Raw genomic sequence first — 25,955 nt, 5'->3', positions numbered from 1 at the left:
GGTCCAATGTGGCCCCATCGTACGCGAACGCCTATATGTTCGGTGCAGAACAGGAGATATTTTTTGACAACCCTCGTGTATCTGGGAAGATTTTTTTCTATACCAGATACATCGACGATATTTTTCTCATTTGGACGGGTACCAAATATGAGTTTGAGGAATTTATTGTTGCACACAATCTTCCCCTTTAAAGTTTACGTTTAACATTGATGCGAATTTGGTTAATTTCTTGGATGTGGCAGTGGGTCTGGATGAGGGACGTATCTCCACATCCTTATTCTGTAAGGAAACTGATCGCAACACTATCCTACATGCGGATAGCTTTCACCCCAAGCCATTAAAATTTGGATTGCCTTTCTCCCAATTCCTGCGGGCATGTAGGATTTGTAGCAGCCAGTCTGAAGCCTCCCACCAAATAGATATTATGATCAGTAAATTTTTGGTAAGGGGGTACGACCTTGATTTACTTCAAAAAGCGAAGATTAAGGCATTGGCCATCCCTAGATCCTCACTGCTCACCCCTAAAATCAAACAGGATCACACTGTTAACAAAAAGATGCCGTGGGTAAACCACTACAATCCCTGTAGTGGTGTTATCCGACAAGTAGCCAAAAAACATTGGCCTCTCTTGAGCTCTGATCGTGACTTGGGTTTAGCCAATACTGCTATCATGCCATGCTATACCCGTGGTAAAAATATTCGTGACTGGGTAGTGAAGACAGACATTGCGCCCACCCCAGATAAGCCTTCCACTTTGGGCTTTTTGGGTCGGCGCAATGGCTGTTACAGATGCCTCAACTGCACGACTTGCAGGAACATGACTCCTGGAGAGAGTTTTGTACATCCTTTTAGTGGGAAGAGATACAGCATTCGCCACAGGTTGACATGTACCACCAAATTTATTGTTTATTTAATTTCTTGTCCCTGTGGACTACATTATGTGGGAAAGACTGACCGCAACTTACGGGATAGAATGGCAGGACATCGATCTGCCATCAGGACTGCTTTGCTTTCAGGGTCTAGCGACCAGCCTGTTGCAAGGCATTTTGCACAGGCTGGCCACAGCATGGCCAACTTACGCTATATTATTATAGATCACATTCCCCAAAGACTTCGTGGAGGGGATAGGTCATTGGCCCTCCTTAGATGTGAGTCGAGGTGGATTTTTAGACTAAGGACTATGTCTCCCCATGGTCTTAATGACCACCTTGGTCTGCATGCCTTTCTATAAAATATCTATGCGATAGATTGTAGCCTTCAGATTATAATTTTCTGATGCCTTTATTACATACTGTACTTGCCCCTTAAGAGATGTACTTTTCATTTTGTTTTGTGTTTTGATCTGCTTTTTGAGATACTCTTGATTGTTTGGCACTGTATTTACATAATGTTTTATACTCATTCTTGTGCATTAATTGTATCATTGTATTTGTATATTTTAGTATGTTGATGCCGCCATCCTTGCCATTTTTAATCTCTTTTTTTGTTATTGCCTGCATTTGCGTCCCGCCTGGGATTAGTAGTACGCCCGGCACCGTGTTTCTTGGTCTTCGTTATCTTTTCCTGTTAGCGGGGGCTGTGGGCGTCTGTCCAGTAACCATGACAGCGGACGCGGTATTGACGCTTGACGTGGGGAAAAGGCATCCATTGGTTGCCTGGACACACGTGTGAGTTTGTCACTGCCGTGCGCCGGTTGCCGTGGGGATGGATGAGACGCCTCGCATTCACCGCGCACAGGGGGATGATGCGGCCAGGATTCGCGCTGCACGGAGAGCGGCACCAGACGCGGGAAACGTAAGTGTACGCTCACTTAGGGTTTGGGGATATAAGGTGTACTGTTTGTGTCTGTTTTTTATGCCTGATGACGATTTTGTGAATAAAATCGAAACGTTGCAAGTGTACCTGCTTATCTGCGTCTATTGAATCCCGGGTGCTGCTGTAGCTGCTTCCTTAGGCAGCGTGAGTATATTATCTATATCAGTATGTATGTATAAAGAAGAATGGTAGATCCGGCACTCTGTCTTGTAGATTTGTAAGTGCCCAGGTGCCTTCCAGCACAATTTGTAGAAAGGTAGAAGAAACAGCGGCACTCAAAGGGTCTTTTGTAGGTATTTTTCTTATATTTCCGTCAAAGTAACAATGGTAAACTTCAAATCGGTACACTGTACATGGTTCAATTACTCCGACGTTTCAATGCTACATGCATTTTTCTCAAGGAGCCATGTCGGTACATAGTATATACAAACATTGTTACAAAAGCAAGTGTGATTTATACATACCACTCCTGGTCCAGAGCGGGAGTTTGCGGCAGCGTGGAGACAGCCGGCGTCTCCGTCAATCTGTCCCCCGCTGCTGACGTCACTACAGCTACGGCGCCGGCTCCATGGTAACGCTCCTGTTACCAGACGCGTTTCCATGGTGACAGGTCCCCGCAAGCCGATGTGCGTCTTGCTTGCTCCCAGCTCTGAACCAACGCGGATGACTCTATAAAAGAGAATAACAATGGATAAACACGTTAGTACCGTGCGGTTTTTGCAGAGCAGCTCTGTGGATAAAAGTTTGGTTATAATTCATCAAATATTCTCAATATAATCCTCAGAACAGGTGTAATCTGCTCAAATAGTAATTGCAGAGGGATAATTGTCCACAGATCAGAGGAATGTGTTCCAACTGAACCTTTCATTAAGTCCCAGTGTTGTGGCTGATCGCAGCCTATGAATCCATTTGGTTTCTGTTTGTAACAATAATTTGTCCTGTCTCCGCCTCTCCTTAGCGGGGGGACATGGTCAATCAGAATGAATTGTAAGTCCGCTAAAGTGTGTCCAGCTTCAAGAAAGCTTGATTGACCATGTCCCCCCGCTAAGGAGAGGCGGAGACAGGGACAAATTATTGTTACAAACAGAAACCAAATGGATTCATAGGCTGCGATCAGCCACAACACTGGGACTTAATGAAAGGTTCAGTTGGAACACTTTCCTCTGATCTGTGGACAATTATCCCTCTGCAATTACTATTTGAGCAGATTACACCTGTTCTGAGGATTATATTGAGAATATTTGATGAATTATAACCAAACTTTTATCCACAGAGCTGCTCTGCAAAAACCGCACGGTACTAACGTGTTTATCCATTGTTATTCTCTTTTATAGAGTCATCCGCGTTGGTTCAGAGCTGGGAGCAAGCAAGACGCACATCGGCTTGCGGGGACCTGTCACCATGGAGACGCGTCTGGTAACAGGAGCGTTACCATGGAGCCGGCGCCGTAGCTGTAGTGACGTCAGCAGCGGGGGACAGATTGACGGAGACGCCGGCTGTCTCCACGCTGCCGCAAACTCCCGCTCTGGACCAGGAGTGGTATGTATAAATCACACTTGCTTTTGTAACAATGTTTGTGTATACTATGTACCGACATGGCTCCTTGAGAAAAATGCATGTAGCATTGAAACGTCGGAGTAATTGAACCATGTACAGTGTACCGATTTGAAGTTTACCATTGTTACTTTGATGGAAATATAAGAAAAATACCTACAAAAGACCCTTTGAGTGACGCTGTTTCTTCTACCTTTCAGTATGTATGTATATATATATATATATATATATCATAAGAAAAAGGTCACCTACCTCATTTTCATACAGGCCATCATTGTCAGGGGCAAAAAGTGTAGCTTGTATGGATAAGTCCGTTAGGTAGTTCATAAACTCTCTGCCTTTTGCTGAAGTATTGGAATATCTGAAGATTTCCTGTGAGAAGATGAAGCTATCATAATTACCTTAACACATTATTGATTAAGTAATTGATTATTTTTATTTTATTTTAAGTTACCATAATGCAGAAATATGTGACTGGATTTGACGAGCTTCAAAGAACTGACAGGTAGATGTATTATTAATCGCTAGGGGAATTGCAGTATCTACAAATATATTGTTCCCTCCAGAGCACTCAGAAGACACAGTAACCAGAGTAAAATACTACATGGTTATAGAATTTAGAGATCTTGGTTACTTTTACTTGCGCAAATACTCAGAGCCATCCAGCCACAACAATCCAGGGGCACCGCACCCCACACCCATGTTACCCCATCTCGGTCTACAATTAACTAGCAAAGAGCCACATGATAATGGCTCCTTACTCAAATATATCTTAAGATCTACCTACATAATGCTCCCTATGGTATATATTTGCGTATGTATATGTAACCGAGATCTCTGAATTGTATAGACATGTAGTATTAAATCTGGTTACTGGTACCCTTAAGTGTGCTGGAGGGAACAATATATTTTTTTTTTTACTAGGTATTACACCGCCCTGCACCATGCACCTGAGTGACATCACTAAACTAATTGAGAATCTGCTACTTTATATATGTGGATTGCAGTATCTGTCCATTCAATGTGCTGCAGGATTTAGTGGCACTTTAATATTTTAGAAAGTGAACGGATATGCTAGGCAATGCTTAAACTGTCAATGGCAATGACCTTCCCAACGGCTCCAGCTACACTGTATCATTGCCTCATTCATAGCCACGGTACGTGGATGCAGCTGGAGATCTAGTGATGCTTGCAAGATCTTCTGCACAAACAGCGTAGTCAGCTGGGCAGTGAGACACATTGCATCAGCACTAGGCTGATGTGCTGTGGGCACTGACAGTGATCAATGAGTGTTCACTTATGCTCTGGCAGCTGAGATGTTAATCATACTGCTTGTGGGCATTGCTTCCTGCTTCACCTAAAGAGGCGAAGCAGGGAGAGCTATAGTAGCAACAGAGGTGGAACTACTATTGGTGCAGCAGGTGCAGTGCACAATACAAGCCGGTACCGTACATCTACCCCTCCTCAGAACAATCACAGAGTATTAAGAGTTCTTTCTAAGAGAACTGTTCTAAGGGTATTTGTGTGTAAGAGGATCGATTGCCATACAGCCTAGTTGTTATCGTTAGTAATACAGTTTAGAGACTGGTTAGTAGCTGTAGATAGCACTGTGTTTCCTGCTTAATACGTGTGCTTTGAAATACAAGAACATTGAATAGTCCACGGTAGCTACAATCAGACTCTATGGGGACAAATCAGCTACTGTAGTGGAGGTGGGCTGGAAGTGCTTCAGACACAGTAGGAATGCTAATAACTTGTGGCCACTAACGCTGCACAATTTAGCTTGTACCCCATAGAGTTCAGCAGGAAAATGTGTGACGTTGGCCTAATGTGATGGGAGGAATACAGCCAAGCACTGGGCTCTCACGTATTCCAGGACTGAATTGCCCCTAAGTCCATGTTTGTTTCTCAACATACCATAAGGAAATTTGAAAACACAGGGAAAGATGTCAGGACTTGGAGCAGGTTCCCATTGCAGTTGTAACCATCTCCCACATAGCCAGGCTTGCAGGTACACTCCACATCTATAGAATAACCATATTAGACATTTGTGAGCTCACAATAAATATAAATAAAAATTGTTATTATTATAATAACATATTTATATGGTACCACGAATAGTCTGCAATGCAGTACAGAGAAACAATTACAATGGAAACAACCAATTCAATATGAAAAGAACAATAAGAACATAATCTATTAAGTGACACAGTATAATTAAGTTAACACAGTATAATTTAAGTTAACACAGTATAATTAAGTTAACACAGTATAATTTAATAACAAAGTGCCAGACAATAACAAAGTGGTTGGTCCGAAAGGAGGAAACCGACCACGAGTGGGAGGGCATTGGATACAGGGAGGTGCTGGATAAGAACAAGAAGCTGGAGGGCCCTACACATGACAGTTTACAGACTAAGGGATTTGAGGTACAATTGGGAAGAGAACTGGAATGAAATGAGGTGCGTGGGCAAAGAGGAGAGCTAAGAAGGTGAGGAGAGCTGAGGGACTTTATCAAACATTCCCTTAAAACAGACTTGTTCCTTAAAGTGCAGACTGTGCGATAGGGTGAGGTGCAGGAAGAGTCCAGAGGAGGGTAGCAGAATGGGCAAAATATGGGATGAGGTCATCAACACAGTAGGAAGGTGTCAGTCAGAGGAATAGCAGAGAGAGGGAGTGTGGATGCTGGTGAAGTTTTAGTGGTATGAAGGGAGTGAAAGCCAGATGGAAGCTGGTCAAGGAAGGAAAGGGAGGAATGAAATGTGGAAAGGCATTGGAAGACGAGTCTTTCCGAGAATTTAAAGGTAATGGGGAGGAGAAAGATGGGGCTGTAGTTAGAGAATGGGTAAGGTTAAAGAGAGATGGTTCATATTTTAGAACACAAGGGATGGTGGTGCATTTAAAGGAAGGAACAATGAAAGAACAATACCTTTATATCTGTAACAGAAGGCATCATAGGTATCAGTCTTGTTGTTCTTAACCACATATTCGACTATCCCTACATGTCCTAACCCACAGTTTGGGCTGGAATACGCTGTGGGATATGCCACCCTTGCTCCATCCAACCAGCCCGCTGAACATAAATGGTAGTTAGCCTGAAATAAATACCATCAGAGTATAAAGGTCACAGAATAGCAATGAGCAGAAATTTTTTTTTTTAGATATCTTATGGATGCAGCAGTATAGATTTATTGAAATCATCGCCACATTAATGCATCACCTTTTGAGCATAAGCTAGCTGGTTATATGTGGCTAGAGTTCCACCCTCCGCAATGCACGCCTGGCTGGCTTCACTATAGGTGTATTTATACTGTCCTTTGGGTGATTGTAAATGAAACACTCCAACTTTTGCATCTGTGGGAATAAAAACAACATTTATACAGACTGCCACACCTGTAACTCTATTGAATATAATTTATATCTAATCAAATATAGGGGCTGATTCTGATTTGTGAGTTTAGCAAGTATCTTTGCACATGGGCAAATGGTGCTGTTCATGTGCATGCAGTGTAAATACTGAATGCTTTTGCATGTAGCCTAGTGGACTTTATTTTTATGCAGCAATTTACAGCATATCTGCCTACTTCTCAAGTTTCCTCTTGCCGCTGGGAGGTGTCAGCTGGGAGGTGTCAGCTGGGAGGTGACCCAGATCCCATTTTGCATTTCCACTGCAGTGAATGGGATCTGGGTCACGCTGACCCGGAATACCCGTTCACACTGACCGCATCCCTTGTCGATTCCGGGTTCTACCCAGCTCAGGACCTGGGTAGAGATCCCGGAATGCTGAACACGGGATATTCGTCCAAGACCCTTTCACACTGCACTAAATCCTGGGTTGATGCGCGTTCATGTGCAAAAACCCGGGATATTTTTGCAAGTCTGAAAGGGGTATGTAAGGGGTATCACAAAGAAATCAAATAAAACAGCATTCGTTCAAAACCAAATGGCAAAAGCTGCTGGGCTGAGCTCACATCTCCTCTCATCCTAGATGGTATTCCAAGAGGAGAGGAGATGTGAGATCAGCCCAGCAGATTTTGCCATTTGGTTTTAAACTAATGCTGTTGTATTTGTTTTCTTTGTGAGTGCATTCTATCATTAAATATTTGATCTTCAACAAGAAGTATTGCACTAATTGTGTCTGTCTGGTCTCCAATTATCCTACAATTCTTCGATGTTGGAGACTTTGTTTTATTCTAGATACCACTTTGGATATATGGAGTGATCCTTTCCTGTAGATGAAATCCTAGCAATTAGGTCCTGTTATTTATTATTTTCTGCATTTAGAACTAATTGTATTGGTAAGAATCTGTTTAGGAAGACCGCCTATGTGGGGGATACATGTTTATACACTATATTATTAGTATTTATTAGTATTTTACACACTATTATCTAACTTGTAGAAATAATATATAATGTTTCTACAAGTTAGACAATTTGTGCTATTACACTGAATCAGCTTTTCTAGTGATGTCATACTAAAGGCATTGTTATCTATACATACTCACCTAAAAAATGCAGATCAGCACATAGGGCATCTGCGTGGCATTGCCCATTATTTTGCATGCATCGGTCAATGGACAGTTCCTTTAAATCACAATTCATACCGTCACCAATATACTGATCCTTACAGTCACATTTACGTTTGTCCTATGAAAATATTAAATACAAAATTATGCAGGATTGTGACTGGAATGTAAAAAAAAAATGACCATGTTGACTTTCAGAATGCCGACAGGTACAGGATGTCACCGCTTTTGGTCAGAAAATGTCAAGAATGTTCAAAATGTCCACATTATACATGTCTACAGTATGAACAGTTGAACTTTAGGGATAAACTGCAGAAAATAGGGAAAAATAGTATTGTTGATGCTTTATACATGTAGACAACATGTTTTTGGAGCAATTCAGTTATTTTTTTAGAGAAACATAATAAATATTAGACCATTCATTTCAGCTTGGTCAAAATTGCCAAAAATGACATAGTTTTCTTAAATCTTATCAGCAGACTATGTAATATAATTTATTTTCATTTTGAATTACAGTTACACAAAGTTACATATTTTATTTTGACCATAAATTTGAATGTTATGGTGCCCATACACATATCCCTTGAAGCGGGATGCGGTCAATTTGCCGGCGGTCGGGATCCCGGCGTTCAGAATCCCGACACTGGAATCCCGACCGCCGAAATCCCGAAACTTTCTCCCTCCATGGGTGTCCACGACACCCATAGAGGGAGAATAAATTAGTGTGCCGAGCGTAGCGAGGCACCGGGCCCGCTGCGTGGCGAGTGCAGCGAGCCCGCAAGGGGGGGCGATCCACGTCCCCCCCATGTCGGGATTTCGGCGATCGGGATTCCAGTGTCGGGATTCGGACCGCCGGGATCCTGACCGCCGGGAGTACGTATCGGATCCCTTGAAGCTCCCTGTGTGATAAATCGCATATCAAGGGATTTTTGTGGCATTCGACATGTATACAATCATGCCCCTTGCAACCTGAAATCGGTTGATGGAATGAGGGCTGAGCTAAATAAACTGTCAGATCGCACATCGCACTGCGATAAATCTCATGGGTTTAAAAAACACATGCGATAAGCATTAAGGCCCTTATTCTAGTTGAATCGGACAGATGCGTATTTCGGACAGGAACTGAGTCCGAAATACGCATACGCCGATCGCATACGCCGATCGAATGGACCACGAGTGGATATTTCATGTGAACACCTCCTACATCTGTGGGAACCTCCCCCATCCTCCGATGGTCACCGACCATCGAATGCTGGACCGAGTGGTCAAGCAGCACTGAGTGCTCGAGATCACTCGGACATTTTTCCGAATGAAAGCAGTGATATGTGCGGGCAGCTGACATCCGGCTATGTCAGCTGTCCGCCCCCCACATGTGCGTCCATGAAACGCAGGGCGTACGCATATGTTAATGATCCTAAACAGCCCTTCACGACCCCTCTCCACCAACTGATCGGATGCTTCCCAACAATCATTTTCTGCACGGAACTCACGCCATGTTAGTACGTGCGAGGCGTTCGCAAATGCGCAGATACGCCTCCGCCCATGCTCAAACACCAACCATCGGCCGTCCGTCCGCATTCGGAGTCATCCGACTCAATCAGAATAAGGGCCTAAATGCAGCACATATGTGAGATTCGGCCAACGTGCCCTTGCATTGCGTCGGGTGACGCATGCGATCTGTCAGTGCGATTAATCGAAATAGCACGATTGTACCTGAGATCTCACAAGAGTATGGGCACCATAAAAGAAAGAAATGGCACAAGTAAACAAACATAAGTATCAAGGAAAAAAGGAAGGGTATAACTGCGCTATGTGGGTAGGTGACAATGAGAAGGTCAATACCTTAATATTTATATAAATATTAAGGTATTGACCTACTCATTGTCACCTACCCACATAGCGCAGTTATACCCCTTCCTTTGGGTGTGGTATGCCGTTCCGACAGTCGGGATCCCGACAGTCATTAGCCCGACGTCGGATTCAGTCCGGCACCCCTTCCTTTTTTCCTCATTACATATGTACACGGGAATGACAACCCCGTTTTATATAACTGCAGGTTAGCACAGCAGCTCACCATTAAGCACCCCACCAGATACTTGTTATCTGTTTCCATCCATTTAAACATAAGTATCAGCCTACTATATTTTAAAGAAATTAATATACTAGTATACTTACTGGTCCAGTCATAGTACAGATTGCATGTTCACTACAACCGCCGTTCAGTCCATTAGCACAAGGGTTAATGGGTATACACACTTTGCCATCTCCACTATATCCCTTTAGGCAGCCACAAGTAACTTTAACACCACTTTGTGTACATTTTGCATGCTTATCACATCCACCGTTATTTGTCTGGCAAAGATCGACCACTAGAGGAAAAGAAAATGCCACATATTGTTATAGTTTGGGCATCAGACCTCGGAGTGATAAATTAGAGAACTGGGCTCCAGGCAACACTTAAGTTTTAAGTAAAAATAGAAATAATTAAGAAAGGAATGGAAAGCTGTATCCAACAGAAGAGAGGGAAGAATAAGAAAGGGAAAGTCAGAGGTGGGGTATGGAGAAGGGAAGGAGAGAGTGAAGAAGGATGAGGGGGAGAATGGCAGCATTAGTAATCAAGGGGAAAGGGAGGTATGGTGAAATTGCTGATGGATCAATATGTAATAAGGGCAATAGACTATCAGCATGTAATGGGGATGCCGATGTTGTCAGAAACCTTAGGAGCCCCTGGGGGGGGGTGGTCCCAAGTATTTACCATGAGGGGCAACAGTATTACTACAGTAGCTGCTAAAAAGATATCAGTTGCTTTATATTTTTGTGTGTGGTGGGAATGAGCTTTGGCAGCTGCATATTTACATTCACAGGACTGTGGTGTATTCCTTACAGTGCATTTCTGTAATTAATCTGGTATACTAGTAGTGTTTTTTTTTTAAATAAAGTTTTTATTTTATTTGTTTTTATGAAATTTGCACCCAGTGCCTTATAAAACGGTAAACACTATACATATATAAAAGAAGAAACATATTCTTTTTTTTCCACATTCCATATACAACATTTTTCATCAAAACTTATTTCTACCTTCTTCTATTCTATACATTTCTAATACATATTGCATACTACTTGCCTTAGTTGTTTACCCAACCTTCCCCCTCCCCAAGTATCCCCCCCCACCCCCCACCCCCCCCCCCAAGTGGATTTCGTCCTGAGGTATCTCTCTTTTTCCCTACTTCTCTCTGTCCTTGTTCTTTTTCTTTCTATATCTATTATGCTCTCTAGTTTTTCCTGTAATGGTTTTCCGGGTTTCATTCAGTTTAGTGTTACTATTTTTATGTATGTGTTTTGTGTGTTTGTGTAAAACTTATTTTCTTTTCTATGTAGATCTACTCATTTATTTATCTCTAGTGTATATGTGACTTTTATACTTTTATGTGTTTCCCCCACCCTATTTGTTTTTATTTCATACGGGTCCCCCATCTATCCCTCCTTTACTGGGGATTTCCTGGGTCCTTTCGATTCGTGCAAACCTTGCTATGTGTGTGCCTATTAGTGCTTATGTGTGTTTCTGTCCAATCTTGTAGTGCTTAGAGGTCACCCACCTATCCCACACTTGGTGAAACTTTCCTATGTTATTCCGTTTACCATACATGTACCTTTCGTGGCTTATTGTTTTGTTTACTAGGTTCACCCACTGTTTAAAACTGGGGCTCTCCTTTGCCATCCATCTTCTAACTATTAGGACCTTCACCAACGTCATTAATTTTTCAGCGAGTATTTAGTCGTCTTTACTTATTCCCTGTTGGGGCATTATGTTCAGTAGGCCGGTTTTCCCATTTACTTCGAAGTTCCGAACCCCTAGCTGTTCTACCACTAGTCCCGCCTTCTCCCATAACTGTAGTACCCTGGGGCATAGCCATATCATATGAATAAATGTACCAGTTGCTCCCCTGCACTTCGGGCACACGTCACTCTTTGTTGCATCATACTGTTTTTACTTTACCGGGGTCACGTATACCCTATGCAGTATGAACAACTGAATTTGTTGGTACCTTATAGAAGCCGTTGCCCTGGATGGCGACGAGAGCGCTCTAGACCATTCCTCTTCCGATATTTCCCCTATATCTAGCCCCCAATCGTTCTTACTTTTTTCTACTTGTTTATTCTCCAATTGGTTTACTAATACCTTGTATATTGTTGATACCCTTATTTCTCTTTCTTTACCCAATAATTGTTTAACTGGGGAGTCCTGTATGTTAGTTTCCTCTTTACCATATGTTGCATTTAGACTATGTCTTAACTGGAGATATCGAAAAAAACATTTTCTTATCTACCTGGTACTCTACTGTTAGTTGTTCAAATGATTTAATGGTTCCCCCTTCATACATCTGCCCTATACTTATTATGCCAAATTTCCCCCAGCATGCCCTAAGCTCTGTGTTTCTTATGCCACTATCCCTCCTGTTTTTACTTGCCCATATTGGGACTTCCGGATCCACACCCTTGTAGTCCATTAATTTATTACCATAGTCCCAGCATTTTTTAGCTTGTTTTATTAGTGGGGCCTTAATCCTACTACCTCCTGCTTCTACAAGAATTTGTTTGGGGGTATACCCTTTCTTTTCTTGGTCTACCATACTTTTAATGTTGTCCTCACAATCCCCTTTTATCCATCCCCTTAATTGCCATAATTGTGAGGCCATGTAGTATAGTTTAAAGTGGGGGAGTCCCAGTCCACCTTGTTTCTTGTTCCTTATTAGAGTCCCTACTCCTATCCTGGCCCTCTTCTTCCCCCATATAAATGAAGATGTAATGCTATCTATGGCTTTAAACACTCGATTAGGTATGTATATAGGGGATTGTAATAGGATGTATAGGATTTTGGGGGGGACAACCATCTTAATCAGGTTTACTCTCCCCGTTATTGTTAACGGTAGTTTTCCCCAAGATGTTGTCTTACTCTGGTACCATTTTATCCATAGCTCCAAATTCAATTTCTCAAATTCTGCTGGACTGTTTGATACATATATCCCCAAGTATTTCATATTATCCATCCATTTTAATGTTGTCGGTTCTACTCTATCACCTGGGCTCTCCCCCCTATAGGGTATGATGTTTGACTTGGACCAGTTTATTCTTATTCCTGATGGCCTCCCAAATTGTTCTAATTTTCTCAGGATTATTGGGATCTCGATTTGATAGTTTGCAAGGTAAACCAACATGTCATCCGCATATAGTGAAATTAGCTGTTTATTTCCAGTTACTCCTTCACCTAGACCCTTCAGTTCTGAAGTCTGCCTTAGGTCCCATGCCAGGGGTTCCATCGCCAGGTTAAAAAGCACCGGTGACAGTGGACACCCCTGTCTTGTCCCCCTTTTTAGCTCAAAGACCTCTGTGATGTATCCGTTGGTCTGAACCCTTGCTCTGGGTGCTTGGTATAGTAATTTTATCCAATCTATAAATTTATTCCCTATGCCAAATTTTTTAAGGACCCGCCATAGATATTCCCATTCCAGGCTATCGTACGCTTTGGCGGTGTCCAAAGATAGGATGGCCGCCATCTCTCCACGCTGCTGTTCTATTTGGACATTCACCTGAAACCGCCTGATGTTCAATGCTGTACTTTTATTTTTCCGGAAGCCAGTCTGGTCCGTATGGATAATACTTTGGGATACATTTTCTAACCTATTTGCGAGTATCCTGGCTAGGATTTTAGCATCCGTGTTCATAAGCGAAATTGGCCTATATGAATCTGGCATGCTGGGGTCCTTTCCCTCCCATCCCTCCTTTGGGATTACCACATTGCCTCATTCATTGAGTCAGGAAGTCTACCTTCCTGTATACTCCTGTTAAAAGTTTCTGTAAAACTAGGAGCAATCATATCAATGAATTTTTTATACAATTCTAGTGGTAATCCATCGTCTCCTGGTGCTTTTCCATTTGGGGACGCTTTTATAACTTGTTTTACTTCTTCCAGTTCTATAGGTGTTTCCAAGCTTTCTTTTTGTGCCTTAGTTAATGATGGCATGTCTATATCCTTTAGATATTCGTTCGTTTCTGTATATTCACTTTCTAATGTGGATGAGTATAGATTTTTAAAATATTGTAGAAATACCTGTGCAATTTCTGGCGTTGTCCCCACCATTTTTCCCTGTCGGTCTTCTATTTGTATTATGTTATGTGTTGCTCTATCCCCTCTAGCTAAGTTTGCAAGAAAACTACCCGGTCTGTCGTATAATATGTACTTGCTATGGGTATACTAGTAGTGTTTACTTTATATACATGGGCCCGTACAACTGCATTCTCCTGATGGGCCCTTGTCTCCCCTGTCTGTGTTACGATGCCCTGGCCTGGGCACCAGGGACAATACGGGTTCCAGACGGTGAGATGATAAGGCGTGAGCCCACAGCCGGGATTGCCGGTTAGGACGGCCACAGCGGGTCCTACACTCTCTCTGTTGAGTCCCCGAGGCAGATGGCAAACCCCTGCGGAGCTAGGCTTCACCTGTGGCCACTGCGTTCGAAGGAGCGAGTTAAGCCCGCTCCGACCCCGATGCAGCCAGGTCTTATGTGGTGACAAGGGGTAAGCGATCGCCACGGGGAATACTCAAGAGGATAAGCTGACTAATGTACCTAACTTGAAACTGGCCCCTAACTGCCGGCACCAGGCCAAGACGGGGAGTGCGACCTAGTCGCAGACACCAGCGGATAGAAGGGAGTCCCCAAGAATACACCAAAGGGACCGTGACTCCCAAAGCAGGGATCTGGATGAACGGTGACACTCCTGCCTAAACAAAATACTAATGACAGACGGGGGCAAGAGAACAATTACCAAAAGACGGGGACAAGGAGGCAAAAGAGGAAAACCAAGGATAATCCCACGGAGGGGCTTAGCCACGGAGGGCCAGGGAACCAAAGAAGGGAAAGACCAGGGCTCCACTGGAGCACTTACGTGACCCACGGGAGATGGAGACAGTGGGTCCACTGCAGGCTCACAGGCTGAGGATGGAATTCAGCAGAGGAGTCCAGGGAAATGCAGGAACAAAAGGATCCATGAGCAGACACAGACTGACAGGCTGGGAGACCAGGAAGGCTGCAGAGGAGAACCACAGCCAGGGATACTGGGACCAAGAACCCAGGGGACCGGAGAGCACAGCAGACAGCAACAAGTGCATAAAGCTATAACCGGCGTCTGTGCCCAGCAGACGCCGGCTATTTTTTTAAATTTCGCGCCGCCTGACTGACGTCAGGCGCGCGCGTTCCTGGCCGCCGGGCGGAAGCTCGGGGACGTTGCCTAGCAACGCCCCGACGCTTAGCCTCAGAGTGAGGCTTGGGACGCTGCCCGGCGGCAACGTCCCCGAGCTGCAACGTCTGACGCGGCAACGTCCCCTGCCGCGTCAGATGACGCTGCGTCCGCAGCGTCAGATGATGCTGCAATCGCCGTCCGTCCGGGTGCAGGGATACCCGGACGGCGGCGTGCAACAGTACCCCCCCCCTTGAGGAAGGGTTAACAACCCTTTCCCACCAGGTTTATCTGGGAATTGACGAAAAAAGGCCCTCCTAAGGTTGGGCGAATGCAAATCTCCATCGAAAACCCAGGACCTCTCTTCGGGACCAAATCCCCTCCAGTGTACCAGAAACTGCAAGGTACCTCTCACAAGTCTAGAATCGAGGATCTTTTCCACGCGGAACTCCTGTTGCCCCTGCACCATCACTGGGGCGGAGCCATTCCTCAGTCTTCGAGGAAATCTCTGTGAAAACACCACTGGCTTAAGAAGTGAGGCATGAAAGGTACTCGAAATCCTGAGGGACTTAGGTAACGCAAGACGGAATGCTACCGGATTAACCCTCCTGACAATCCGAAAAGGCCCAATGAACCGAGGCCCTAACCTTGCTGATGGTTGGTGAAGCTTTATATTACGGGTGGATAGCCACACCCAGTCACCAACCTTGAAAGAGCAAGGCCGTCTGGACTTCTCTCTGAAAGAGGCTTCTTTAAGGGCCAAGTGGACTTTCCTCCATATGACTTTGAGGCGAGAGGCAGCTGTCGAAGAAGAGCCAGGGGCATCCGGTCCCAAAGAATTAGCCCGTGGATGGAATCCGTAGACTGCAAAAAAGGGCGACGTCTTAGAGGCCGAATGATGTGCGTTATTATACGCAAATTCGGCTAACGGCAGGAAACTAACCCAGTCATTTTGTAGTTTGGAAACAAAGACTCTCAGATACTGCTTAAGAGACTGATTAAGACGCTCTGTTTGTCCATTGGCCTGTGGATGGAATGCGGAAGTGAGGCTGATCTTAACCTTCAAGGCAGCACAAAACATTCTCCAAAACTGAGCCACAAACTGTGGACCCCGGTCGGACACGATATCACTGGGAAATCCGTGCAAACGAAAAATGTGCTGAAGGAATAGCGTGGCCAGTTCTTTAGCCGGGGGTAACTGCCTTAAAGCCACGAAATGGGCCATCTTAGAAAATCTATCGACGACGACCCAAATGACTTGACAGTGTGATGAGACTGGAAGACCCACAATAAAATCCATGGCCAGATGGGACCAAGGCCTGCCAGGAACGGACAAAGGCAACAACTCTCCCAATGGTCGTGAACGTGGAACTTTATGTCGGGCACACACTGGACAAGACAACACAAAGTCCTTGCTGTCCCTGGCCATCCCTGGCCACCAAACCACTCGGGATAATAAAGCAAGAGTTTTATATACTCCTGGGTGACCAGAAATCTTAGAATCATGGCATTCTGCCAACACTCTGCGTCTCAATGAAGGAGGAACAAACAATTTATTCTCCGGAGTTTGGGCTGGAGCTTGCCCTTGAGCTTGCCGGAGAAGACCCTCCAAGGTCTGGCTCACTCCGGCATGAATACAGGACGAAGGAATGATGGACCCCGACTTGATCCCACTCTCTTGTTGAGGAACGAAACATCTGGAAAGGGCGTCTGCCCTGATGTTCTTCGATCCAGGGATATACGAAATAATGAAATTAAACCTCATAAAGAAGAGAGCCCACCTGGCTTGGCGAGCGTTCAGTCTTTTGGCTTATTCAATGTATTGTAGATTCTTATGATCAGTTAAGACAAGAATCTGATGAACAGCTCCTTCCAGCCACTGTCGCCATTCATCAAAGGCCCACTTAATGGCGAGTAACTCCCTGTTGCCCACATCATAATTGGACTCAGCTTGAGAAAATTTTCTAGACATGTAGGCACAGGGGTGGAATTGTGAAGACTCCGGATCTCTCTGAGAGAGAACCGCCCCGGCCCCAACTTCAGAGGCGTTGACTTCCACCACAAATGGCAGCTCAGGGTTGGGATGTCTAAGAATAGGAGCCGAAATGAAGGCTTGCTTCAAGGTCTTAAAAGCCTGTTCTGCCTGAGGAGTCCACGCTGATGGATCCGCACCTTTCTTGGTCAAAGCCACCAAGGGTGCCACAATTGAAGAAAAGGCATGAATGAATCGCCTATAATAATTGGCGAACCCAAGAAATCGCTGGACTGATTTTAAATTGGTGGGTCGAACCCAATCTAAAATGGCTTGTAATTTCTTGGGGTCCATTTGGAACCCTTGCGAAGAAATTATATATCCCAAGAAAGACACCTGGGTCACCTCAAATTCGCATTTCTCTAATTTAGCGAATAACTGATTCTCACGCAATTTCTGTAAAACCTGACGAACTTGTGTCCTATGCGAGTCCAAGTCTTGGGAAAAAATTAAAATATCGTCTAAATAGACAACCACGAACTTGCCCAAGAATTCCCGAAGGACATCGTTAATAAAATCCTGAAAAACGGCTGGGGCATTGGATAGCCCGAACGGCATTACCAGGTACTCATAGTGCCCCGTCTGAGTACTGAACGCCGTTTTCCACTCGTCCCCTTCCAGGATTCTTATGAGGTTATAAGCCCCCCTAAGGTCAATTTTAGAAAAAATGGTAGCGGATCGTAGCTGATCAAACAGAACCGTAATTAAAGGAAGGGGATAGGTGTTTTTCACCGTAATTTTATTAAGGGCACGGAAGTCTATGCACGGCCTCAAAGAACCATCCTTCTTTTCCACAAAGAAGAAGCCGGCGCTGAGCGGAGATTTAGAGGGCCGAATAAACCCCTTGGACAAACTTTCTTGGATGTACTCATCCATGGCCTTTGTCTCCGGGAGAGACAATGCATAAAGTCTACTCTTGGGCAATGGCACGTTGGGGACTAATTGGATGGCACAGTCGTATGGCCGATGTGGAGGTAAACTGTCGGCCTTACCCTTTGAAAACACGTCTGAGTAATCCCGGTAGGGAATGGGAATCCCCGCTAAAGAGGTGGACTTCACAGGGAGCGAAATATGAAGGCACTTCTGTTGACAATTTGGGTTCCACTGGGTAATCTCCCCAAGGCGCCAATCAATGATGGGATTGTGTTTTTTCAACCAGGGGAAACCCAATACGATGGGTACCGAAGGACATGAGGTCAACAGGAAAGTGATCTCCTCCTGGTGAAAAAGACCAATGGTCAACTGTACGGGTGGAGACTGAAATGTAACGGCCCCATTGGACAGAACCCCACCATCTAAGCCCCGTAAGGTAATGGGGATAGGAAGCTGGAGTTGAGGAATCCCCAAACTCTGGGCGAGGGAAGAGTCCAGGAAATTACCAGCCGCGCCGCTGTCAATAAATACTGACCCCGAAAAATTACCCCCTTGAAAAGAAATATGCCCCGGGATTAGTAATGAATCTAGAGAGGAAAAGAGCTGGAGGCCAAAGTGAACCCTCTCTTCGTTCACTTGGCCCGGCCTTTTACTGGTCTATTGGGGCAATTTCTCAAGATGTGACCCTTACAGCCACAGTATAAACACAGACCTGAGCTTAATCGACGAGCCCTTTCTTCCGGGGAAATGCGAGCTGCCCCAAGTTGCATGGGCTCCTCACTTTCCTCAGGGGTCATCGGAACATAGGGAACCACCCGAGTGAGCGAGCCCCGTTCCGACCTCCGCTCACGGAGGCGACGGTCAATTTTAATGGCTAATTCCATTAACTTGTCCAATGTTTTAGGTGCCGGGTATTGAATGAGGCAATCCTTGATCTCATCAGAAAGACCGCAACGAAACTGACTGCGTAATGCAGGGTCGTTCCACCCGCAATCATTCGCCCATCGGCGGAATTCGGTACAATAAACCTCGGCTGGGTCTTTCCCTTGCCTAAGGGCTCTAAGATGAGTCTCTGCTGAGGCTTCACGGTCAGGATCATCATACAACAACCCGAGAGAACTAAAGAAACTGTCTACGGAGGCCAGGGCTGGGCTGTCCGAAGGCAATCCAAAGGCCCAGGTCTGGGGGGTCACCCTGGAACAAAGAGATAACTAGTCCAATACGCTGGGCCTCGGATGAGAAGGAGCATGTTTTGAGACGAAAATACAACTTGCAGCTCTCACGAAAATTAAAAAAGGTTTTGCGGTCTCCAGAGAACCGATCAGGCAAGTTCATTTTGGGATCTGAACCCCCTGAGTCTGGAGGCCACGTCCTCTGCTCTTGGGACGCTACCTTCAAGGACAATTCCCGGACCATCTGAGTAAGCCCTTGAAGCTGATCAGAAAACGTCTGGGACGGGGTACTCATAATACCAAACGACAAAAATAACTACCCCTCCTGGTATTTGACAGAGGAGACCTGTCTTTATTCTGGCCGGTTATAATGTTACGATGCCCTGGCCTGGGCACCAGGGACAATACGGGTTCCAGACGGTGAGATGATAAGGCGTGAGCCCACAGCCGGGACCGCCGGTTAGGACGGCCACAGCGGGCCACTCTCTCTGTTGAGTCCCCGAGGCAGATGGCAAACCCCTGCGGAGATAGGCTTCACCTGTGGCCGCCGCGTTCGAAGGAGCGAGTTAAGCCCGCTCCGACCCTGATGCAGCCAGGTCTTATGTGGTGACAAGGGGTAAGCGATCGCCACGGGGAATACTCAAGAGGATAAGCTGACTAATGGACCTAACTGCAAACTGGCCCCTAACTGCCAGCACCAGGCCAAGACGGGGAGTGCGACCTAGTCGCAGACACCAGCGGATAGAAGGGAGTCCCCAAGAATACACCAAAGGGACCGTGACTCCCAAAGCAGGGATCTGGATGAACGGTGACACTCCTGCCTAAACAGAACACTAATGACAGACGGGGGCAAGAGAACAATTACCAAAAGACGGGGACAAGGAGGCAAAAGAGGAAAACCAAGGATAATCCCAGGGAGGGGCTTAGCCACGGAGGGCCAGGGAACCAAAGAAGGGAAAGACCAGGGCTCCACTGGAGCACTTACGTGACCCACGGGAGATGGAGACAGTGGGTCCACTGCAGGCTCACAGGCTGAGGATGGAATTCAGCAGAGGAGTCCAGGGAAATGCAGGAACAAAAGGATCCACGAGCAGACACAGACTGACAGGCTGGGAGACCAGGAAGGCTGCAGAGGAGAACCACAGCCAGGGATACTGGGACCAAGAACCCAGGGGACCGGAGAGCACAGCAGACAGCAACAAGTGCATAAAGCTATAACCGGCGTCTGTGCCCAGCAGACGCCGGCTATTTTTTTAAATTTCGCGCCGCCTGACTGACGTCAGGCGCGCGCGTTCCTGGCCGCCGGGCGGAAGCTCGGGGACGTTGCCTAGCAACGCCCCGACGCTTAGCCTCAGAGTGAGGCTTGGGACGCTGCCCGGCAACGTCCCCCGCCGCGTCAGATGACGCTGCGTCCGCAGCGTCAGATGATGCTGCACTCGCCGTCCGTCCGGGTGCAGGGATACCCGGACGGTGGCGTGCAACAGTCTGACACTGTTTACAGATATTGGCTAGATGTTGCAATGAAGCCTTGTTGTAATGGGAAGCGCTATGTACAGTTTTACCTTTGCAAGTTCTTCCATCTCCTTCATAAAACCTTTTACATTCACATAAGTTATCTTTCTTGCACACAGCATCTCTGGAACAAGGAGGAGAGCAGACAGGCGGCAACACTGTAATAATAAGAGATAGTTATCAGATTTATTTTACTACATGGCCACAGGGACATCGTGGGTAGTATACAAATACAAATAGGGAATGAATATAGCAATGGCTCCCATATACACGTGTGCACCTCATAGCCTCAAGCTGCATATCCCATTGTAGCAACAGCCTCTACTGTGGTATTGTGTCTGACTCAGGATTAACAATATACTGTATATACTTGCCATAAATCCTAAGCACTACCAAGTTGCACTGGTAGGTATTATTTGCATAGTGAGTGACAGGTAGTCAGCATTTGGGGGAGGTAATAGAGGGTTGCTTAAAAAAAAAGCAGGCATATGGGGACCGTTTTATGTACATTTCTAGTCAGCCACTGCAAATTCATTCACAGTGGGAGAGGCCCTAGATCTTAGGAGAGTCAGTCTGTCCAAGACAGCATTAAGTTGCTAAAAGGTCCGATAGTGCAACTGATATATGCATTTGATGCTTCCACATATATGTGAACGGCAGATGTGAGACACCAACAGTGGCCATCTCTGGATGAGACATTATCATATTTTCACAACTCACCTGTGAGTAAAATCACAGTGGCCCGTGCACTGTGTGCACCACTGACTAAGGTCCAGGATCAAAAACATGTAATAGGTACAGCAATATACATGTACCACAGTGCCAGGGTGAGGTCATGGAGTCCATGTCACGCCAGTATTTAGATTTCGTTAAAGCATTTGATACCGCACAAATATTGATATATAAATATACTCGGACTAGGGATAGCCATCATCTGGATAAGGACTTCATCATAAGCACAGGAAGATTCACCATTGCAAATTTTACACCCTCACCAATATAATGTGTCAGCTATAATTATTATAATGGGTTAGTTGGTCTATTTATCCTTTATGGGGTCAGTAAAGGTATATTTTCCTCTAGCTGAGGATAAATGTCAGTTTCCTCATTGGGGTTTGTTCTACCTTAGTCTGGATCCAACAGCTGGTCATATAAGACTATTAAACATTACAGGAATTTGTCCTTTTTCAGTGAAAGCTGTGATCCCACTCAGTATACTGTACTTTTATATTAGGTACATATAACAGCATAGTAAAATAATGAAGAGAAACCTAGTTTGGTTTCACAACGTTTTCCAGTCCATCCGTTCGTACAAGTACACATTCCGGTTCCACTGATGCCCTCTTCACACTGGCCATTCTCTGTGCAATCACAGGCTGCAAGACACAAAGCAATACCTCAGTACAATGTTACATTATGGGAATCAACCCAGCAATAGCTATGCACCACAACATCAATATCCTGGAAGATCTGATCACAGGGTCCTCAAAATGAAAAGACAAAGAAAACTAACTCCATTGGTGGAAGCCCCATGTTGGGAGTAGTGCGATGATGGGAAGAGGTCCATGACCAGAACCTTCATACCCAATCGATAGTGCAGATAGCCCACTGGTCTGTCTGCTCAGAAGATCACCATAGTGGTGAGTAGGAAGAAAAATAAATAGTAAAACATTCAGTTTACCTAAGCAGCCATCTGTAGTGCACCTACCGTATCTTACTAAGGCACGCCTACAAGGAGGAGGCACAGAGAGGAGGAGCAACATTACATATAAGTTGTAGTAGGATGAATGCCAAATCCCACATTGCATTATTTCCTCTGAGGAAAACCACTAATCTTGGGTATAGATGATACCCCAAAATAAGTAGTGTTTCTAAATGGGGATACAAATGGCCATTGTATACAAAATAAAGATCATTCAGCTCATATATGTAATATATTTTAAACTACATTATATTTTAGACACTATTTCCTTTTAAGGTTCTAGCATTTTTATAATCCTCATAAAACAACCTACATGATAACATCAAGTCAGTGTCCACTTGTGTCCCTCTAGTGACAACCACGGGACTGAAAGTAGTCCTCATCTTCACCTTTACATTGAATTATTCTAGATTTATATATACGCAGCCATAGTTCTATAGGACCCTGCTTCTTTCACCCTAGAGAGCCAGTTCCATTTGCAAAAATAGAGACAACACAATTTACATACGTTTACATTTTGCTCCATATCTTCCTGGCGCACATGATTCACAAGCTGTTCCATTAAATTCAGCATTGCATTTGCATTCTCCGGTGCCTGCATATCCATCATCGCAGGTTCCATGATTATTACATGGTGTCTCGGGGCTCCCAGGACAGGCTGACCAAACAAGATATACAGTATTGCATGTAAATATACATTCTAGCTAATCAAAAAGAATTATGTAGTAAAATAAAGTGGATAACGGCGTTGAGGGCAGAGGCAGCATTAGAGGTAGTGGATGCCAACATAAACACATCATCTTGGACTATAGATTGTGGATTATCATTGTGAAGGTGCAAGTTGAGTTAGTGGCTGCTCACATGTGTCGCAACCATAATTGGATCTAGTGTTCATTCTAGCACCCACTATCTTTGAAAACCCATGCAGTTCCTCTTCCCTGCCTGGGGTGTTGCTGTCTGCTGTTGTGCTTCAAGCACAGTGTGGTCTGTATATCCGCACTAATAGGCAAACCAGACCTGTGCTAGAAACACAACAGCAGACAGTGACACCCCAGGCAGGGAAGAGGAACTGCATGGGTTTTCAAAGATAGCGGGTGCTAGAATGAACACTAATTGGATCATAATGGATTGGATCAAATTGAAACATTAAAATTAAATAGCACACATGTACGAATAACTGATTAGCATAAAAATGTACACTCAGTTTGTGGGGAGATGAACTAAGCCCTAAAGAGTGATAAAGTAGCCAGAGATAAAGTAAAACTGATCAGTTGCCAACTGCCATGTTACAGAATGTTTTAAAAAATGACAGTTAGGAACTGATTGGCTGGTACTTTATCTCCATCCACTTTATCTATTTCCAAGGCTTAGTACATATGCCCCTATGTGAGTGGATTTATTAAGACACAGTGGACACAGATAAAGAACCAACACACCTCCTCCTAATTGTCCATGTTCAAACACAGCCTGTAATGTGGCAGTTAGAAGCGGAATGGTTGGTACTTTATCTCTATACATTTAATCTCTCTACAAGGCTTAGTACATAGACCCCATAATTAAGGCATTAGAACACTGACCTTGGCAGTCTCGCCCAAAGTATCCTTTGCAGCACTTGGCCGTCCAGAGTACCATGGAGCATTCCTGGCGACAGCCCTCTACAACTCTCCTGGAGCTCACCTCATATTGACACCTCGACTTTTGTCCCTGTATAATAAATGTCAAATATCATATTTTTCACATACTTATTATAAATAGGAAACCTGTGCATTTCCAATATCTACATATTCCTTTATCTATAAGACTGACATTTTCCACCTTCTACCGTTTTTTTTACTTTTGATCCCCATAAATAACTGGTTGGCAGAGTGTCCATTGCTGGTTATTAACCCCTTCCTGACAGAGCCAGTTTTTGCGTTCCTGACAGAGCCCTTTTTTTCAAATCTGACATGTCTCACTTAAGTGGGGATAACTTTTTTTTGCTTTTACTTATCCCAGTGATTTTGAGATAGTTTTTTCGTGACACATTGTACTTCAAATTAGTGGTAAATTTGGGTCGATACAGTCTGTGTTTTTTTGTGAAAAATACCAAAATATCGTGAAAAAATGGAAAATTTAGCGATTTGCAAAATGTTAAATTTTCTGCTTGTGAGACAAATAATCTTACCACTCAAAATAGTGAATAACTAACATAGACCATATGTCTACTTTATGTTGACATCATTATTTCAACTTTCTTTTAATTTTTTGGGACACTAGGAGGCTTACAATATGAATAGCAAATTCTCAAATTTTCAAGAAAATTTCAAACACTGATTTTTTTAGGGACCAGTTCAGTTCTGATGTGACTTTGAGGGACTTGTATGTGAGACACCCCCATAAATGATGCCATTTCAAAAACTGCACCCCTCACAGTATTCAAAACAGCATTTTGGAAGTTTGTTAACCCTTTAGGTGTTTCACAGGAATTAAAACAAAGTGTAGGTGAAATTTCAAAATTTCTTTTTTTTTGCAGATTTGCAATTTTAATACATTTTTCTAAGGAACACAGTACATTTTACTAGAGAAATGTGACTAAAAATTGATTCCCCCAATTCTTTTGTTTTCATAAATATCCTATATGTGGCCCTAGTGTGCACGGTGACCAAACCACAGGCTTCATAATAGAAGGAGCACCTACTTGATTTTGGAGCCTCCTTTTTATGAGATTATTTTTTAGGCACCATGTAGGTTTCTAGGCACCATAAGATGCTAAAAGTTAGGAACCCCCCCACAAGTGACCCCATTTTGCAAACTACACCCCTCAGGGAATTCATCTAGGGGTATAGTGTACATTTCAAACCCCCAGGGGTTTCACCAATTTTGATACAACTGGGCTGTGAAAATGAAAAAATTTAATTTTTTATTTTCACAGCTCAGTTGTATCAAAATGTAATGTACACTATACCCCCTGATGAATTCCCTGAAGGGTGTAGTTTGCAAAATGGGGTCACTTGTGGGGGGGTTCCACTGTATAGGTGCTTCAGGGGTCATTGAACCAGAATCTGTGCTGCAAAATCCAAAAATCACTCCTTCCCTTCTGAGTCCTGCCATGCACCCAAATGGTATTTTTTGGTCACATGTGAGGCATTGCCGTACTCGGGAGAAATTGGGGCACAGATTTTGGGGTGCTTTGTCTCCTTCATTCCTTGTGAAAATGAAAAATTTTGAGCCAGATCTGCATTTTTGTGTAAAAAATGTAATTTTTCATTTGCACAGCCCAGTTGTATCAAAATTGGTGAAACCCCTGGGGGTTTGAAATGTACACTATACCCCTAGATAAATTCCCTGAGGGGTGTAGTTTGCAAAATGGGGTTACTTGTGGGGGGGTTCCACTGTATTGGTGCTTCGGGGGTCTTGCTAATGCGACATAGCACCCACCATCATTCCACCAGAATCTGTGCTGCAAAATCCAAATATCGCTCCTTCCCTGCTGAGTCCTGCCATGCACCCAAATGGTATTTTTTGGTCACATGTGAGGCATTGCCGTACTCGGG

At 44.4% G+C, this 25,955-nt stretch overlaps 1 protein-coding gene across 1 annotated transcript in view; it reads right to left on the bottom strand.

Annotated features, from left to right (window-relative positions):
* Positions 1–25,955, bottom strand: part of LOC146074317 (stabilin-2-like) — a 227,452-nt gene that overhangs the window by 18,899 nt on the left and 182,598 nt on the right. The window contains exons 55-64 of the mRNA XM_083182260.1: positions 24,000–24,126; positions 22,931–23,080; positions 21,992–22,096; positions 20,771–20,878; positions 10,071–10,264; positions 7,875–8,016; positions 6,590–6,723; positions 6,299–6,464; positions 5,287–5,393; positions 3,622–3,741 (exon numbers count right to left, since the gene is read on the bottom strand). Of these exons, the coding sequence (XP_083038386.1) occupies positions 3,622–3,741; positions 5,287–5,393; positions 6,299–6,464; positions 6,590–6,723; positions 7,875–8,016; positions 10,071–10,264; positions 20,771–20,878; positions 21,992–22,096; positions 22,931–23,080; positions 24,000–24,126 (1,353 nt within the window). The remainder of the gene's footprint in view (positions 1–3,621; positions 3,742–5,286; positions 5,394–6,298; positions 6,465–6,589; positions 6,724–7,874; positions 8,017–10,070; positions 10,265–20,770; positions 20,879–21,991; positions 22,097–22,930; positions 23,081–23,999; positions 24,127–25,955) is intronic.

The sequence above is a fragment of the Crinia signifera genome, chromosome 4 (genome assembly GCF_055691185.1).
Source record: "Crinia signifera chromosome 4, ASM5569118v1, whole genome shotgun sequence".
Taxonomy (NCBI): domain Eukaryota; kingdom Metazoa; phylum Chordata; class Amphibia; order Anura; family Myobatrachidae; genus Crinia; species Crinia signifera.
Note: the sequence above shows the minus strand (reverse complement) of the source record. Positions and strands in the feature narration are given on the sequence as shown.